Here is a 20,389-nt window from a genome sequence, read left to right as displayed (position 1 = left end):
AGCTGCCCTTTAAAATCATGGGGCCACAGCAATGAAATTGATCAACCAAATGAAAAGTCTGCAATACCAAAATGCCTGTGAATTACAAAGAAAAAAAACACTGCCAAGACTTAGAAAAAGCAAAGAATATAGTTTTAGTTTTTACAAAATCCCCTCCAAAAATGGGAACTCACTCTCTAGGTAATGTATGTGAAATTAATGTAATATGTGTTTCTACGAGCTAAGCATGATGTAAATATAGAACATACAATGGTTTTATAGGTTTAGAGTTTTCTTGAATATCTTATTTGATTCTATATGTGGCTGCATAATATGCTTACTCATTTGTTTGCTTTTGGTTTGTGTCTGGTAATTAGGATTTATGAATGTAGATTATAATTTTGCTTAAAATTTATAATTCATACTGAGTCTCAGTATACCAATTATCAAGACAGCTCTAATTAGCATCATTCTCCTTAGAATGCACGAGGTGGATGCTAACAGTAAACTTTACAATTAATAGATGAGGAGTTCTTTTAACTTTAGATACTCAAATATTTACTTCCTGGAATATGCTCTTGGCATTTCTGTACTTATATTTAACATGGTAAATTCTTTACCAAATTACTTAAACAAGTCCTTAAACAGACATATATTTGTCATGAATTTTCTTGGTTAAATAAGCACCACCTTTCAGTCCGTCCACAGATTAAACTTTCTGACATAAATGTTCTTGATTAAATGAGCACCCCTTCCAATCTTTATACAGATTAAACTCTTTGTGTAACAATATTTCCTATACATCTGAACAGGTGAAGAGGAGCTCATACAGGGTCGCCAGATCTACTATTAAAAACAACAGTACCAAATCCATCCCTCCTCCAACAAGTTCTGGTGGTGCTTCCACATCTTCGAACTCAACCAACCAGAGAAAAGGATCCAACTCAAGTTTCAAGAGCTTGAGGGCTCGACTGTAAGTATAACTTGGTTTATAAAACTCATTGTGGCTCTCACATAGAAGTTTTTACACTTCAAAAACTAACCTCTGTAATTTTTTCTATTTACACTTTTTTTTCACTGCATCTATACAAGTGATCTGTTTCTCTATCCTTGATTTGCCTGATTTTGTGTGTATTTTTCCATGCCTTACTCTATGCAGTTTTGCTGAGATTTACAAACTGTACTTTGTTCTACAGTTTCTTAGCTTGAAAAGAGGCTGAATTTCTAACTTTCGTCTTGCTATCTTACATCACATGCTCTTCTTCTCCACTTGCTGGGCACATCTACATATTTCCACAAGCAAAAAAATTACAAAAATTCTTATAATCTTATACATAACCCTTTCCAATGAAAACTTCAACCACCACCTCAAACTTGCTTATTGCTCATGCACAGATTCAAGACCCAGTTTCCTTAGCTTCTTTTCCCCAAAAGCCCAAGGCTTCTAGAAAATCTCCCTCAGATACTTACTTCATTACCTTCTGATCATATGTGTCCTTTCTCTCTGATATTCTCTTGTCAAACTTCTTCCTAGAATTTAACTTCAAGAATTTATTTCCATGTAACTTAACAAGGCATAGAGAAGATAAATGTACAGTGTTTTATTGTAAAAAGTGATTAAAAACTTTTTATTATATACCCCTTAGTAATTTACCAAGATAAAGATAAATCTAATCAAGTTGTATAAAGTAAAGGTGAAGTATTTTATTCACATCACTTATGTTGCACAAACTCCAGTCATTTTTAACTGATACTTAAGACTAAAGTTTCACTATACAACACTCACAATCATTAGCTGCTTGCAAGCCAAACTAGCATTGCTTAATTCAATCACTGGTTGAGTATTTCAGCATAATTTTCAATATTTATATAATTTGATAACTATAGTTCACCTTTGTTCCGTGTGGTTTTAAAGAGCACATCATACTAATTAGTGATAAAGAGAGATTTACCTGACTCTCAGGTGAAATTAAGAAATCTCAAGTCAGGGTTACCAATGGACAAAATGTACTCAGTGTCTTAAATCAAAAAGATGCAAAATCAACAAAGAACTATCTTTATCCTACTTCTGAATACCAATACACATTGAAGAAAGACTCCTATCGTAAACTTCAATACAATACTACTTTACCATAAATGACAAAAGAACACACTACACCCTGAATCAGAATGCACAATTACCTAAAGAATAATGATGACAACAGTTCAAACAAAACCAAAAATGAGAGCTATACTACAAAAATTTCCCAAAATATATTACACCTATGAAAATCATCAAGGTGCTCAATAGCTTAACTTGAATAATCGTGCTCTTTATTACTACAGTAGAGTACTTTTATATGGAATGTGTTTGTTGTGGCATTTTCTGATAATGAAACTTTGCATTTGTTCTTTTAGCCGTCAGATTTCCACAGCTTTTAATGACACTCGGTAAGTCTATCTCATCATGGCACTGGCATGATGATATTCTTAACCATGTGCACGCACTTTTGAAATATATTTATAAATGTTACTCATGAAAACTTTTCAGAGAAGGTATTGCCTGTTACATAATATTCTGCATGAATTATTACTGTTCATATATCTCCACATACAGTTTATGCACGAAAATCCCAATAGTATAATGAATGAAGCACATCCCTGGTCCTGCACTTGAAATTTTTGTGTATTTTCATTTGTTGAAGCATCAAGAAGGCCGGAGGCACACCAAAGCTGGCAGGCAGTGCACAGTATCACACATTTTTGCACTGGCAAAAAGGGCTTGTGGAAATGGACTGTCTGAAGCTCTTTGGACTACATATACCAGGTCCAGTTTGACCTGGGAAGAGAGGGCTTTTTACCGTTCATTTGCAAATGAGCTACAAGTCAAAGCAAGCTGTCAGATACTGTGTGTTACTAACTAGCTCCGGTGTGTCTCCAGCCTAAGATTTTGTGTTTTTTTCCTACAGAACTCACCAATCCTCAACTGTCAGTCAACGCCTGTGCACAAACCGCAGAGACATGCGTGTTGCAAGAACCATCTTCATCATTTTCCTTGTTATTCTTATCTGCAGTGTCCCTGTTATGTTGGCTCACATGTTTGATAGGAATGTCAAGCATCCTGTTCAGTTCTTAGTATTCACCTTATTTCTATACTGGGTACAGTATTGTTTGAATGTTGTGATCTATGTGCTCATGAATCGTCAGTACAGAGATGCATATGTTGACTGCCTAGCTCGTGTATTCCCACGTTTTAAGCGGCATCATGGGCGGAAGTTCTTCTGGGAAAAGGCCAGTTTCTCTTCTAAACCACCTCAGAATGTCCCTACTTCCACTAGACCCCGACTAGATTCTGCTGAAGCTGCCGCTGCTGCTGCTGCTGACTCAGTAGGCTCTGAACCAGAGCCTGTAGCTACAGGAAATCACCCTCCACCCATAGGGGTCCAGGGTCGTCTTTCTACCATACCAGAGGGACACAGCAGTTCTGCAGCAAATGACAGTGTCTTCTCCGATCCAGGAAAAAAAGAGAAGGAAGTGGAAGAAAAGAACACAGCAGAAGACAACCCTTACTATGAAGACCAAAAGTGCTTTGAGAGTGATGCCAGTGACAGTGAGGATGAAATTCCTGAGGCAGAGAAAAAGGCACTGATGGATGACAGGGAGCACTGGGTTACACAGAATGGTTCAACTGGTGGAAACCTACCGAACGATGAATCAAAAGTATGAGAATTAATGATTTAATTTAATTTTAAGCATGGAGTTTGGACCATGAAAAGCAATTAAATTACATTTCCTTTGAAAAAAGAAAAAAAAAAGAAAATGTGTTACACACATGAAGAAAACTGTCCCTTGTGATGCCAAGTGATCTTGATGATCATTACTGTAAATATTCTGTTGTGATTATTTTCAATATAGTATACGCAATCCAAACTGGACTTCAATCTAGTGTGTGTGTGTATGTACAAAAACAGTGACTTCCCCTTACTACCAGTAATATATTTGACAAATGAGTGATTTTCATACAAGGTGTAAGAATCTCTTTATGATTTCCAAATAAGTAGTGCATTGTGTTTAGGTCAGCAACCTGTAATGTGATAAAGTGCCAAATGTAATTAAAAAAAATTTTTTTTCATGATATACACATATAGTGTGCGTTGACATATGGCTTCTATGTATATATCTGTTAGTACATGCACAAGTACAATACAGCATGTACATACTGTATATAACTTAACTTCTTTCAGGGAAAATGAACATATATAAACTCCTGTCAGAACCATACCTGGCTTGATCCTACATCAATAAAACATGGGTTCTTCTGCACATGCTTACATATATCTATAAATTTATACATATACATATACAGATATTGTACATTTATATGTACAGTGTATATATACAGATAGCAGAAATCCATATGTATAGTATATTTGTATCTCATGAAATTCAGTTAGTCTGTATATTTTGTAATTTCCTGAGGCAGTAAACAATATTGTCTTCGTACCAGAATTTTAAAAATGAAAACTGTACCAAACACAGAAAACGAATACACAAGAGTGATAAGTTTTGAAAATGAAAACTTTGATATATCTCAGCCCACCACATGACATCGTCTTTAAAAACCCTACTACTATCCACAGTCACTACACAAATGGTCCCTGTCTTATGCCAGTGATGTATTGAGAGAGCCACCCAATAGTCTCCCATTCACCATTTCAGTCATTTATTGTTTTTTAATCAGCTCTCATCCAATATTTGACATTCATGGTACATCCCACAATAACCTACTAGAAATAGAGTATCATACTTAGTACTGAAACTTTTTGTTGGATATACAGTGTGTACCACATCATAAACAAAGTAGCCTACAAGTACTATGAGACAAAAAACATAAATTCTATAGGTGTTCCTATATAGTACAACTTATTCCAAGAATATATTAAAACAGAAGTACTCATAATACATAACTAAAACAACTCACAGGCTACACTTCAACATTCAAAAGTTGACAGTCATCTAATATGTTTACTATCCTAAACTAAACTGTAGCTCCCACTCATCATTCAACATAAAATATTTATCTGTAAATCTATTATGTCTTCAATGGTAGGTTAGCAAAATCCTTTGTAATAATGCACTGCACAGAATTCTTTGCCACCCATTAAAAAAATCTAATTGAAAACTTGCAAAAAACATTTGCTGAAAACTCATGAAAGACATGAACAATCTGCTAACCCTAAGCCTGCTAACACAGACCCTCCTTTACAACAGAAAATTTTCAAATATCCAATTCATGAAACTGCTGATTAGTAAGTGGTACCAAGGGGAAATACAATTACAACTGCTTTGTGAGAGCAGGGTTGTTCAAAACAAAATGCACATCAGTGGAACAGAGAAAATAAATACATAACAAATGTAGTAGCTTAACCAACAACTGATGAAAAGTGTGCGTAGTACTAAGTACTTTAACACCAATACTAGCAATACTAAAAAAATGGTACATATCCTCTCCTACAAACAAAATATATTGATGGCTACACACATACCTAATACATTATAACTGCATATCAAATTCTGCTGCACTGTGCATGTGTGGAATCACAGCTACTGAAAAACTTAAGCCTACATAAGTATTAAGTATTTAATAATTTTTTATCATCCTTGCCCCTACTATATACATAACCTAAAACTGCCACCCATGCAAACTGAGCAAATGGCATCTTGCTATTTCAGCAATGAAAACAACTTGGATATTGTTTAAAACTTCTTTCAATTATACCATCAATTCATGGTATTAAGCTCCTTACACATCACTTTAATTTTAGAGAAAATCAAATGAATCACTGAGTCCCACTGAGACCTTCATCTGGCCTGTTCTGGAGATTTGTGCTTAAATGCTTATTGAAAATAGAAGTTGAGCGAAGTTTAAACTGGGAAACTTGGTTAATAAAACCCATGGTAATGAATGAAAAATTAAATGCATTATACAGCAATACATTTGTAGGCAGATGGAATGTTGCAGTGCAAACTAAATACACTAAAATCCTATCAGATCGTTCACACACCTGAAGGGCAATGGCCAGGAATCCTACATGAAGTTACCTATATGTTTTAGGGACTTTTTATAAGTACTTTCAATGGCAGAATTACCTTACAGGAGTACCTATATGGTAGGACTTTTTATAAGTACTTTGTATAGCCTATCTTGTGGGTTATACAAAAGATGAAAGCCAAGCACTAACCATATCTTGAGGTGGTACTGGCAAACCTCCTGAAAACAACAATCTCAACTGTAATACACTGTATTTGCTAATAGCCTGAGAAATAAATTTGTAACCAAAAACATCTTACTAAGAATTTCTCTCACATAAGATAAGATCAAGTGAAACCTAACCAACCAATGAGGACTGTAGTGTTACCGAAAAAAAAAAACTGTGTTGATCTTTAACCTTGAAGAAATATATTCTCAGACTTCCTATGTAAATGCATATAGCCAAAACTAGTGGAACTAATTACCTCAAGAGGCTTATGAAAGAACCCAGAAAAAGTTAGATCTATTCTCAAAAGAAAAACAGAAGCATGATAGAACCACCAAAGCCTAACAGCAAAAAATGCAATTGACTGCTACCAAACAAACTTCCCAATAACTGATCTTTACTGAATATTAGGCTAAAGCGTAGGCCTACTGGGTACATTTGATGACATGGGATGCACTCTCGTGCTGACCTATATTTATTACTTAGATCAACCAGCCTATGCTTATGGTATACAATGAATTTTTACTCGCTTGGTAACAAGGCTTGGATCAAGACAATGATTTCTAGAACCATTAATCACACCCTAGACCTAAGCCCTACACTAGATGTGAACTAGTATAGGTTGTGAAGTTAGGCCTACACGTTGGCTCGCACCTTCCTTACTCTGACTGAATACCAAAATTTTAAACTTGATATATTCCCAAAATGGAAGTCAATAATGTCATAGTAAAGTGAGGTGGTAGCTGAGTTTTACTTGGGCCCTGGCCGCCCTGCTTGTACAACGCTACTGGTAGGCCTAGGTCGTTAAGAACCATGAGCATAAATTAACCATTTTTCCCATCTGACCATGTCCATAACCACCTTCTAGTATAACTGCAATCTGATAATACAAAACATAGGAGAGTCTAGTCTACATTACATATGATTGTATACTCTAAAAATTTAACATAGCTACAGGTAGCCTAGTAGTATTTACCTTTGAATCCCGCGAGTTAGAGAAGTTCTAGGCCTAGGCCTATCATTGTCAGGCCTGCATCACCATAAGATTAGGGTTTGGCTCAATATCAAGCACAACAGGGCTTATTTAATGAATGAATGTACTTAACGTGAAAATAATCTTGCACTCAACACAGTATAGATAAACAAATAATAAATACAAACTCCTAAAACACCTGATTTTTACCAAACTGTACCAAGGACAGTAACACGAATTGACAGTGCGACACCGACTAAAGAAAAGTTGAAATACAGATTCTTCTTCTTTTGTTGTTAAAATGAATTTCAGTTAACATATGATAATACAAAAATAGAGGCGATTAGACTAGATTTTAACTCCAACCTGATTGAGTTAATGTGATTTTAACTTGCGTTTTGATTTGTAAACAAAATGTTAAAACTGACGTGCTGTAATGTTTCCTTGCTAGCTGTCAAAGGACATCGTGTTCAGTCTCATGGCATCTAGACACCAACCTCGCTCAGTCTAAACTAATTTCTTCTTGAGTTAATGGTTGTTTCAGTCATCCACATAAAAAGAATAATAATTACCACCAATTTTCCCGTTGTATTTAATTTCTTGGTCACTGATCAGAGTAACATTTAATTAAGGTTGTCTTCCATATTTTCGCATTTAATGAACTAAAGTTTTATGTGGGGGTGGGACTCATGTCATATTTACGAACATATTAATTCTAAACTGCAAGTAACCAGTATATTTCGCTGAGATCTCATTATCAGTTAGTCCACACTATGTTATATTGTTTCTTTTCGGATTTATAAAAATATCTGTCATAAGTGTGCGTAGAATGAACATCCGTCCGGTATCCGTCCTCATCAGACGAGATATGTTTCCATTATAAAAAAAAAAAAAAAAATTAAAGGCGACGAAATAATCCAGCGATAGGACTAAAAACTAAATACACTATTACATTACGGGTTCATTTGTAACTTTGAACCTCAACTAAATAAACTAGTATGATTTTTTTCTAATGCTTCCTCAAATAAGTTGCAGGAGTTTACTAAAATTTAAAATGTAAATAATAGTGTCTCTTGTCTTTTTAACTTTCACTACTTCCCTGATTAGATGTGTTTGAATTTATATACTGGCATGTGTTCCATAAATATGACAACTAACAATATATGCGTTCTGATGCATACATAGTTATATATGACAAATACACATAAATACAGAATGTACAAATATGTAAGCAAATTACTTTTTCAAGGAATTCAGGAATACTCACGATATGTTGAGCCTACTACAATAACACATTACATTTTTAAGGTCACAACATTGTAGTTGACTGTGGAAGGTAGGCTATAGTCCAAAGGCACTCAAGCGAAGTGCATGCGATAAATAACCGGTCATGTATTTTAACTGAACGTATTTCTTATTGCCGTTTTGCCATACTATTAGTTTATATGCATTTTCCGCATGTGTAAACACTTTGTTTGTGAATATTATGAGAACTCGCCAGTTTCTTGGTATTTCAATCGGAGGGTGCTAATTCCACATGGGATTTGTTAGTGCAACGAGTGTTAAGTGTAAGGTCAAATGAAGCACTGTACTATAATATAACGATACTTTCTTGAGGCATTTGTCATATTATGCTGTAAACAGCTTCTAGTAAAACGTTTATGAAAGACCAGTGGATAAACAGAATACTCCATTTGCGGAACAGTAGAACTAAAATATTGTAAATTGTCTGCAATTTTAACTTATATATTTTTTGAACAAAACGGTTGTGTAGTTAGTGAAATGAAATAAAACTAAGAGGAAACTGACATGGGGTGAAGTTTGAAAATTAGTATGAAATGCATGTACTACAGTAGGTACTGTAGAAGCATTTTGATACTATATTAGTGTGATGTAACAGGTAAGATGATGAAAAGGGTAAAATTGCCAAGATTATTTGTTGATTTGTATGAAATAACTATGATGTTGTTATATATAGATATTATTTTTCTGCTACCTGTAAATAAAAGCAACATTACCCCCTTGCCCCCTATCCTCCTAAAGATATGTCACAGAACTTTAACTGTGAGATGCTTCATGTACTTAACGATATATCGCTTGCATAATATTCATAGAGTCCATCAGACAAAATGTTATAACTGTGCAACTGTTTCCTGGCATGCATGGCAGCCACTAAGCATCGCCGTGTGTACATAAGCTATGACACGATTCCGCGCACAAAGTCTGACACCTCGAGCCAACAAATGCAGTGTCATACGTGTGTGATTTTTCCACAAGAGGCTAAACATTCCATATTCAATATGTACAGTAATAGGTTTTAAAAGTATTGTGATCAAATATCTTATCATTTGTCTTTCATAGCTATAAGACATTACAGTGTAGAAGTAGTGAGTGACACTCACTTGTTTAAACTCACGCAGTAGATCACAAAAGTTTGATGCCAAAACCCAAGCCAGAAGAGTCGAGATTAGTAGGCTTCTTGGATTATATGGTCACATTGTAGAGTAGATGCTGAAATGGTTTATGTTCTGTGGCAAGCAACAGTTTTAATCAGACAAGTCCCATATGACATATTGATTTATTGATATTTTCCCTTGTCCTTTGTTAATTCACACATTTCAAAAAGTGCATTGTTTTCAATATCATCAACCTCAATTACTGTTGAAGATCCTTTATTGTGATGTTCATACACTACAATTAAGCCTTCTTTTAGATAATTACTATTTAATAAATGCTTTTACTAATTTTTATACATAATCGAAGAATTCACTGAAATGTTAATTTTCAAGTCTATGTATCAAAAGGAATAAAAATTATTTGAAACCTTAAGACTGTTTATTCTACAATTATTCTTAACAGGTTTCTTGTCAAATTCCAACTAGATCCACTTAAGATTTAATTTCATTGTATTCAGTGTCTTTGACCACCCTCTCTGAATTCATAACATTTTTACAAATTGTTTTAAATCAAATTATTATCATCCAGAAGATGAACCCTGTTCATATGAAGTAAGCACACAAGGGCCACTGACTTGAAATTCAAGCTTCCAAGAATGTGGTGTTCATTTGAAAGATACCAGAAGGTAATAGGAAATACAGAGAAGAGATCAATTATTGAAAAAGGAAAAAGAAATGACTAAATTGATAAGTTAATAGATAGAAGTTCAACTAATTATAAAATTCAAGAAGAATTGCTTTTGGAGAGTACATAATGCACATCATCTTTGCTTGAACTTTTGAGGTTCCAATAGCACAAGAGCCTAAGGGAGACTGTTCTGCAGCTCAATGGCGTGAAGAATAAACCACTCTGTCTAAGGCCCCGTCCACACGGCCGAGCTTTGCTCGACGAACTTTGTTGATGTGACGTCAGAAGCGTAGAAACTGCGGTAAAGTTCTGACTTTTCCCGCTGTTTCTCCGCTTTTGACGTCACATCAGACAAAGTTCGTCGACCAAAGCTCGACCGTATGGACGGGGCCTTAAAGAGACAAATCTCTGGCAGAAGCAGATATCTACAGTGAATAACAGTATTCTAGTAAATGAACGACAAATAGCATAAAACAGGTTACACTGATTTTATCAGTTATAAAAATATGAAGCCTTGCATTCAATACCTAATAATATTATCTGTGTAGCATTTGCTAAGACTTTCATTTAATGTTTTTCAAAATTAAGATGCGAGTCAAAAGTTACACCAAACACAGTTAAAGCTTCAGACTCATTTAGTAGAGTCTCATCCACCTGAAGGGAAGGATGGGCTGGAAAACCTGTACGAAATCTCTATAATCAATACTGTTTTTGTCTTACTGGAGTGCAGCCTCATACCCACCCAACTAAAGCATTCACTTATCCGTTCCATATCATGATTAAGGATATGGGCAGCTTAATTTCTCAAAAGTGGAGACTTTAGCACATCCAAGTGTTGCATCATCAGCAAGTTGAAAGATCTTGTTTTCCAAGCTAACAACCATGTCCCATGTATACACTAAAAATAACCATGGATTAAGACCACTACCCTTTGGACTCAACAATAGGTCCTGATTCGCTAAAGACAGCACCTCACTGTTGCCTTCCTGTAAGGAAATCTTGAAGTAATCCTAAAACATATCCATCCACTCCAGTATTCTTGGATTTACTTAATCTAAAGTAGCACTAAAATCTATTTGAATTATTCTACACCCAAAACCCTTATTAAAGTTCTATTGCCAATAACACATCAGGTCTGAAAGAGCATCGCAGGTACCTCACTGTTTCCTATATGCATACTGACTATCAAGTAATAGTCCTTTGGATTTCAAATACTTGCAAAGTGGCTTAAAAATATCCTTTTTCATCTTAAAACTTAAAATTAATTTTTTCACATACAAGACAGCCTAATTCTACACAACTTGCGTAGCTACCCTAAAATGGTTTTTTCTTTATTGTTGCTGAATCAAGTAGGCCTTGTGCCGGCATGGGCTCATGCTCATTTAAGTAACCCATAAAGGAGAATGCCTGGTAATGTCACAATACAGTACAAAATTCTTTAAGCAAATTATCCACCCCAGTGAGAATTAAGTGTAAAAAATAACAGTAATATAGTATACTGTTAGCAACCAGATACGAACCTGAAAATAATTAACAATAAATTACCTTCCCATAACCTTTTGACCAAGTTTCCAAACATACAGCATACAAGATCACTTAGCTGTGTGATGAAGGAATAATTTCTCATGAATAACACAAGACCTTCATGCTTCTTGATGATAGTCCTTCTTATCTCATAATTGGAAGGTTCTGAAGTAAAGAAAGGAATACTGTATAAATTTTTGTGCATAGCATTACTAAATACAACAAAATCTTTACTTTCAACTCTCAAAGGAAAACATGAAAAATTCATACATAATAGCTAAAAAATATCAACATAAGGCTACATTAGTAGGACTGTTCCTAATTTTAAAGATATGCAGTCTTATGTCAGTATTAACCTTCAGTTATGGACGCAAAAAGTAAGCTTCAAAAATATTCAACACAAATTTAGTCTCCTACATAGCAACAGATCCTTCTCAAATAAAACAATCCACAGAATACTTTGCCTCATCCTAATAGCTTTGCTTTTAAATTGCTGCATATGCACCTAATCAAAGGGTAGGACAACTGTATAAGGAAATAGTTTGCATTTTATGAATAAAAATTGTTGTCAAAATTAGGACAAGGAGAATCTGTGCTTCAGAGGTTACAAATTAAGATGCTCAAATGGAATTTTATTCCATAATGGAAAGAAAACCAGAATGGAGGAGGTGACAGGAGAGAAGTAAAAAGATGTTAGATGTAAAGTAGTGGACTGAAGTACAAGCAGAAAAATGTTTGAGAAGCGCTAGTAACTCGAGTCTCAGAACCTTCACCGGCTTACTTAGGGAGAAATTTTCTTTCTTAGTTCTGGCAAGTCATGTAATACCGATGAGTTACGAGGTGAGCAGAAAGATCCCCCTGGACAAGGAAAGGGGTGATATGGTGGGTTCAAATCCTTGTCCTTCTTCCTTACAACTGACTTTCTTTTTTTATCTCAAGTTTACTTTTGAAAGGTACTTACAAAGATTCTTACCATAACTGACAGAGGACATTGCACAAATTTCATAACAATGATTCTTCCTACAATAAGAGCAGATTTCAAGGGGTTTGTCTCAAATGACTGGTTATCACTTCAGCTAAGGCAGTGTGCATACATGAGTAAATTAGACCTGCAAACATATTCAATAAAACAGAATAGACTTTTTTTTATACTTTTAGGAATCTAAAGGCTAAAATTTAACTTTTTTAAAGACCAAACATAAGTAAAAAGCAGGAAAGCAGCATAAAACTATGCTGAGCATAATTTCATTTCTCCTGCACTAGAGAAAAAAGCACTTGATTGTACACCATATAACACAATTGCTTAGAAATGATATTGTTATGATACAATAAAGTTTGTTCATACTTACCTGGCAGATATATATAATCAAAGTGCCCACCCACCTCCCCTCAGGAGACAGTGGCACTAGAAAATCTGACAGAAAATGGGAATGGTTCCTGACGCCCGCCTCCCAGCGGCGGGAATGGGTACTACCACCTGGCCGACCACTGCGTGTGCCGGGAGTTTTGAAATTCTGCCGGACTTCGGAGAATACAGCTATATATATCTGCCAGGTAAGTATGAACAAACTTTATTGTATCATAACAATATCATTTTGTTCATGAACCTTACCTGCCAGATATATATATAGCTGAATCCCACCTTTGGAGGAAGGGGGAGACAGACTCGGATTTTGGGAAACAATTCCATTTACATGATTGATATCTTGGTTCCTTACCTGTTAGCATAGCTGACTTCGTGAGTACCGTCACCCAAGTCTACTTCTGCTTTACTAGAGACTCCAGCAAGGTTGTGACCTGCGATGCTGTTGAGTTCTAGAGGATCTGTCAACGGGGGCGTGACCACAAAGCAACTAGATCCTACATTATAGACCTCCAATTTTTGGGTAATGCATTCCTAGAGGTGCCAGCAAGGACGTGACCTGTGTAGCTGGTGCACTCTAATGAACTGTCACGGGGAGCGTGACCACAATGTGACAGATCATATAGGTGTTGATTAAACACCGAATGCTGTTAATGCTTCACTGGAGGTGCCAGCAAGGACGTGACCTATGTAGCTGGTGCGCTCCAGATGATTTGTCAACGGGGACGTGACCACAATGTGACAAAAACATTTTACCCTACTATGAGGGCGAAGCAAAAACATTACCACCTGACCTAGCCTATCTGGTTAAACTTCGTATAACCAAGGCTAATGGAGGGAAGTCCGCCTAAGGCAGCCGACCCAAGACCACAATAAACTAAACACCTAAATAAACACAATAAAAATAAAAAATAAAAAGAAATAAAATTAAAAAGTCCAAACTAACATATTATTTCCTAAATGATAGGAAGAGTGCTACTCTCTGACCCCAATATACTGTCTGCTGCGACATATGGGCCCAAAGAGTAACAGTTCTCGTATGTAGTCCTCACCTCCCGAAGGTAGTGAGAGGCAAACACTGAATTACTACGCCAAAATGTGGCATTCAAGATGTCATTGAGTGCCATGTTCTTTTGGAAGGCTACCGACGTAGAAATAGCCCTCACTTCATGCGCATTCACCTTCAACATTTTCATATCACTGTCTTGACAGGATGAATGCGCTTCCTTGATGGTGTCCCTCAGGAAAAAAGCCAAAGCATTCTTTGACATTGGTAAATTTGACTTCCTTACCGAAGACCACAAGTTATCAGAAAGACCTCTACAATCCTTAGTCTTCTTTAGGTAGAATTTGAGAGCCCTGACAGGGCACAGAACTCTCTCTGGCTCGCGCCCAACGATTTCGCCCATCCCTTTAATTTCGAAGGTCCTAGGCCAAGGGTTGGACGGATTTTCATTTTTTGCCAGGAACGTTGGGCTCAAGGAACAGACCGCGTTATAACCTTTAAAGCCCACGTATTTGCTAATCGCTTGCACCTCGCTGACTCTCTTCGCCGTCGCCAGAGCAATCAGGAAGATAGCTTTTCTAGTAACATCCTTCAGGGAAGCCGTATGCATAGGTTCGAATGGACTAGACATGAGGAACTTCAGAACTACATCCAAGTTCCAAGACGGCAACCTGGGTTGTCGAACCATCGTTGTTTCAAAAGATCTCAAGAGATCGTGAAGGTCTCTGTTGTCCGCCAAGTCCAGGCCTCTGTGCCTAAAGACAACTGAAAGCACACTCCTATATCCCGTGATTGTAGAGACTGCATGTTTTAGATCCCTTCTCAGATATAAAAGGAAGTCAGCAATCTGGCTCACAGAGGTCGTGGTGGAGGAAATGCCGTTCTTCTTGCACCAACTCCTGAAGACTACCCACTTCGATTGGTACACTGCGTTGGATGGAGCTCTTCTTGCACTGGCGATAGCTTTCGCCACTGACCTAGAAAAGCCTCTCGCTCTGGCCAACTTTTGGATAGTCTGAATGCAGTCAGACTCAGAGCGGAGAGGTTTCTGTGGTACCTCTCGAAGTGGGGCTGTCTGAGTAGATCTGTCCTTACTGGAAGCGTCCTCGGGAAGTCTACTACGAAGGCCATGACCTCTGTGAACCAGTCTCTCGCCGGCCAGAACAGGGCGATCAAAGTCATTCTCGTCACTTCCGACGCCGCGAACTTTCTCATGACTTCCCCTAAGATCTTGAACGGGGGAAAGGCGTACAGGTCCATCCCCGTCCAGTCCCAGAGAAGTGCGTCTATCGCCACTGCCGCTGGGTCGAGTACTGGGGAGCAGTACAGTGGAAGCCTCTTCGTTCTGGACGTCGCAAAGATGTCCACTAGCGGACGTCCCCATAACCCCCACAGCTCTTGGCATACCTCCTGATGCAGAGTCCACTTGGTTGGCAGAAGTTGACCTCGTCTGCTGAGGAGATCTGCCCGGACGTTCTCTACTCCTGCTACGAACCTTGTAAGGATCGTGACGTCCAGTGCCCTTGCCCACAGCAAGATCTCCTTTGCCAGAGCAAAAAGGGACCGAGACTGTGTTCCTCCCTGCTTCTTCAAGTACGCCAGAGCTGTGGTGTTGTCTGAGTTGACTTGGACTATTCGATGAGAGACTTTTTCTTGGAAAAACTGGAGAGCTAAAAAGATGGCTGCCATTTCCTTTAGGTTTATGTGCCAGGACACCTGTTCCTCTCTCCAGGTGCCTGACACTTCTTCCCCCCCTAATGTTGCTCCCCACCCCGTGGTGGACACGTCGGAGAACAACACTAGGTCGGGGCTCTGAAGCTTGAGAGACATGCCCTCCGACAACTTCACTGGATCTAGCCACCATTTTAAGTGATGTTTTACCTCTCCTGAAATTTTTAAGATCATATCCAGATTCTTGTTTTCTTTCCAATTTTCCTTGAGAAAAAATTGTAGCGGTCTGAGGTGCAGTCTCCCCAAGGAAACAAACTTCTCCAGCGAGAAAATGGTCCCCAGCAGGCTCATCCATTCCCTCACCAAGCACGAATCTTTCCTTAGGAAGGCTGACACTTTGTCTAAACATTGCTGCTGACGTCCCTGGGACGGAAAAGCTCGAAAAGCCACTGAATCCATCTGAATCCCCAGATACAGGATGGATTGGGTTGGAATCAGATGTGACTTTTCGAAATTCACCAGTAGTCCCAGGGACTTCACCAACGATAAAGTTGTTTGAAGATCCTTCAGACACCGCGTTTGAGTGGAGGCACGAATGAGCCAGTCGTCCAGGTACATAGAGACTCTGATATTTGCAAGATGAAGCCACCTCGCCACGTTCTTCATTAAAGTCGTGAAGACCATAGGGGCCGTGCTCAATCCGAAGCAAAGCGCCCTGAATTGATAAACTGTCCCTTTTAGGACAAACCGAAGATACTTCATCGACTGTGGATGGATGGGGACGTGGAAATACGCGTCTTGAAGGTCTAATGAAACCATCCAATCGTTTGGTCTTAAGGTCCCAAGAACTGACTGAGGTGTCTCCATCTTGAATTTCTGCTTCTGTACGAACCGATTCAGACTGCTCACATCTAAGACTGGTCGCCAACCTCCCAACTGTTTCGGCACCAGGAATATCCTGTTGTAGAAGCCTGGGGATTCCAGGTCTACGACCTGTCCCACCGCTCTCTTTTCTAACATCTGCTCGAGCAGATCGAAAAGGATTTGTTGCTTCTCCTGATGGTAAATAGGGGATAAATCCTTGGGTGTCGTGCACAGTGGGGGAGGTTTCAAGAAAGGAATCTTGTACCCCCGCTTGATGACGTTGAGCGACCAGCTGTCCGCCTTCCTCTCTATCCAAGCTTTTGAGAATAGCCGAAGCCTGGCTCCTACTGGTGGCTGAAGGATCTCTGGTTCATTTCTTTCCTCTGATCTTAGCCGAGACTCTGCCTCTGGAACGTGTACTTCCTCGAGAAGATGTTCTCGAGGAAACTCCACCTCGAAAGGGCTTCTGCTTCTTGAAAGGTTGCGTCCGTGCAGACGTAGAAGAAACAACCGTACGTTTTGCCGACTGAGCTAGGAGGTCTTGGGTAGCCTTCTCTTGTAGACTGACAGCCAGATCTTTGACCATAGCCTGGGGAAAGAGATGGCTCGAAAGAGGCGCATACAACAATTCTGCCTTTTGAGAGATAGAGACCGCCTTTGCAGTAAAACCACAATAGGCCGCTCTCTTCTTCAAAATCGAAGTGCAGAAGTGCGAGGCCAACTCCTCTGAACCATCCCTGACGGCCTTGTCCATGCATGCAAGCACGCTGGACAACTCCAGGCTAAGCAAATCAGGGCTACGCGACCGGTTATCCAAGACCCCTAAACACCAATCCAAAAAGTTGAAAACTTCTATCGTACGGAAGAGTCCCTTCATATGATGGTCCATTTCAGAAAGGGTCCAGGGCACTTTCGTCGTCGACAAAAGGGATCTCTTCGGTGCATCTACCAAGGTAGCGAAGTCACCTTGGGATGAAGAGGGGGCTCTAAAACCTATCTCCTCCCCTGTCTCATACCAAAGACCTGCCTTGCCTGTCAGTCTTCAAGGGGGTAGGGCGAAAGCGTTCTTGTTTCGGGCTTTTCTTGACTCCATCCAATTCTGCATTTTCTTAAAAGCCCTTTTTGTTGATAATGAAGTAGCCATCTTCAACAATCCTGGAGTCTTGATAGCCTTCGACGATAGCAATTGTGAAGGAGGCGACTGCGGGGCTTCAGGTTTAAACTTCTCTTCAAAGGAGGTTCGAAGCAATTGAACCAAAACCTGGTAATCTGAAGATACTGTTGATGATTGTTCTTCAGTTAATTCCTCCGACAAGTTTCCTTCTTGAGATTCATTACTATCCTCCGAATCTCGGCGAATGTCTGAAGAAACATTACGCCGTGCGTCCAGCAGCGCGCTATGCCTGGCGTCAAGCCGAGCACCCAGCCGAGCGTCAGGCCTGGCGTCAAGTCTCGCTGCCGCCTTAACGTCGTGCTCTGCAGACCTTCGTGCACGAAATCTCAAAGGCGAGGTAACAGGAGAAAGAGCGAGATGATGAGAAGGAGAAGGAGACTGCCTGGATCTCTTGACTGGCAGCTTATCATCCTTCCTCATGTGACGTGACTTTTCCTCTTTCTCTGCAACCAATAAGGCAATTTGATGTTGCAAATTCTCAATCTTCTTCGATTTAGGGCTGATCCTGTGAGAAGACGAGGGGCGAGGGGAAGCCCTCCTCCTTCTCACATGGGCCGCCACAGGTATATCCTTAGCGCAACCAGGGCGCTCAAAAGCATTGTCGTCAAAAGACATCCTCTCCGGAGACGATCGCAACAAAGAAGAAGAGAAAGGACGTGAAGCGTCCTTCTCCCTAAGACCAAAGGTGACGGCCGCCTGTACGACATCTTGCACCTTTGCTCTCTTTTGCGGTGGAGAGTCTTCGAATTGTTCTGAAGACGACCGCAAAACAGAAGGGGCTAACGGATGTGCAGCGTCCTCCTCTGAGGAATCAAAGGCGGCGGCCGCCTGTGCGACATCTAGCGTCTTTGTCCTCTTCAAAGGGCGCGATCGCTTCCGAAAGCTCCAACCGCTGCGCGGGGAGGACGTTTCTGATGACGAAAAACACTCTTTCAAGATCCGTTTACGAACTTTGGAAGCCTGGGAAGCGCCCCCAGGTCTTGCCGAAGGAACATCAGATCGGTTGTCCGACCCCCCTTCCGCAACACTCGGAGCATTATCACTACACACCACTGCACTATTAACACCTTCTAATGCTTGCACTTTTGATTCCAGGCTACGCAAAGATTCAAGAATCATCGATAGGGTATTACCCTCCACAGACATTAATGTAGGGCCCGAAGGCATCACAGGTTTAGGAGGGATAAATTCCACTGGATGTGTAACTGGCGTTACACTCCTTACCCTATCTCTTTCTATTTTACACACATATGATTCATACGCCTTCCACGCAGAATCAGACATACTCTCACATTCATTGCAGCGATCATCAAACATACAAACATGTTTCCGACAATTCGCGCACACTGTATGAGGGTCTACCGAAGATTTCGGTAGCCTCACCTTGCATTCTTCCACACAACATACTCTGGCGCTAGTCGAACTAGATCCAGACATCTTAAGTTTAAGGAAAAATCAAGCCAAATTCAAAACCAATCCACAATTAGCGTATGCCTAACCACCGATCCAAATCAAAAAACCAAAAATCAATCGGGATACTCAAGTGACCAAAAGAGTTCCAAAATCCAATGACGGAGGTGCAGAAAACACTTGTTGGCTGCACCGGCGACAGAAAATGGGAATGGTTCCTGACGCCCGCCTCCCAGCAGCGGGAATGGGTACTACCACCTGGCCGACCACTGTGTGTGCCGGGAGTTTTGAAATTCTGTCGGACTTCGGAGAATACAGCTATATTTATATCTGGCAGGTAAGGTTCATGAACAAAACTTGAGTTAAAGACAAGTAGGAAAAGAATGTTAGAAAACATGCCATGAATAGGTCACCAGGATAAGTTTATATATTGGCAACAATAAAGCAAACATCTAGTTAGCAATTTTTAAAAGCAAAAGCCAATGAAGCAGGCAACATAATACTCTTTTCCTAGCCTGGTCCAAAGGAAATCAAGACAAAACGAAAGGGAAAAAGGGCTAGGCTTAACCACAAAACAAGTGAAAGTGCCTTTTAGTTAGATGGGTTTTAAATTAAAAAAACAGGAGATAAAGATTTTATGGCAAAGCTAAACACTTGTGAACTTACAAGAGTAAAATCCATGAGTCAGCCAGTAAAAGATAAACAAAACTATAAAGATCTTCATGAGCCTTTAGATAGCAGATAGGAGTGAAGACCATAAAAGCTGGTTTACACTCTTGACAATTTTTTTTTTCTATTCAGCTCAGTGAACATCAGTAAAATGACCTTCTCACATAAAGATACAGTATTTTATTCAATTCAGGATAACCCTCAAACTGAACAAGACTTCTTTAAGTAAAAATTCATCTTTCAAAGGACCTTGTTAACATATACTTTTATGCAATTGTAATAATTACACACCCTGGAGAAGTGGCATGGAAACTTGTCTTTGAAAAATTAAGATGAAGTTTTCTTTCATAAGCAGACAATTCATTTGCATACAATATATCATACAGATAAAAAGACTGCACAAGTGGAGGAAAAGAAGAAAAACAAAATTACTATG

General features: G+C 39.1%; 1 protein-coding gene across 2 annotated transcripts; it reads left to right on the top strand.

Moving 5' to 3' along the window:
- Window positions 1-213: 213 nt before the first annotated feature.
- Window positions 214-5,156, top strand: LOC135200093 (G-protein coupled receptor moody-like). 2 transcript variants are annotated; one of them, XM_064228410.1, is made up of 3 exons: window positions 214-952; window positions 2,377-2,409; window positions 2,928-5,156. In XM_064228410.1, exon 3 carries the CDS (start codon window positions 2,980-2,982, stop codon window positions 3,682-3,684), a length of 705 nt encoding a protein of 234 aa, XP_064084480.1. In that variant the 5' UTR covers window positions 214-952; window positions 2,377-2,409; window positions 2,928-2,979; the 3' UTR covers window positions 3,685-5,156. The 2 variants fall into 2 exon arrangements, with proteins under 2 accessions (XP_064084480.1, XP_064084479.1); XM_064228409.1 differs by lacking the exon at window positions 2,377-2,409 and having other exon boundaries at window positions 219-952.
- The last annotated feature ends 15,233 nt before the right edge of the window (window positions 5,157-20,389 follow it).

Source organism: Macrobrachium nipponense, chromosome 26 (genome assembly GCF_015104395.2).
Source record: "Macrobrachium nipponense isolate FS-2020 chromosome 26, ASM1510439v2, whole genome shotgun sequence".
Lineage (NCBI taxonomy): Eukaryota > Metazoa > Arthropoda > Malacostraca > Decapoda > Palaemonidae > Macrobrachium > Macrobrachium nipponense.
The sequence above is the reverse complement of the archived record's forward strand: the minus strand, read 5'-3'. Positions and strand labels throughout refer to the sequence as shown.

What these genes read in the sequence shown, in the direction of transcription:
- LOC135200093 (XM_064228410.1), top strand. Translation starts at nt 2,980, where the DNA reads ATGCGTGTTGCAAGAACCATCTTCATCATTTTCCTTGTTATTCTTATC.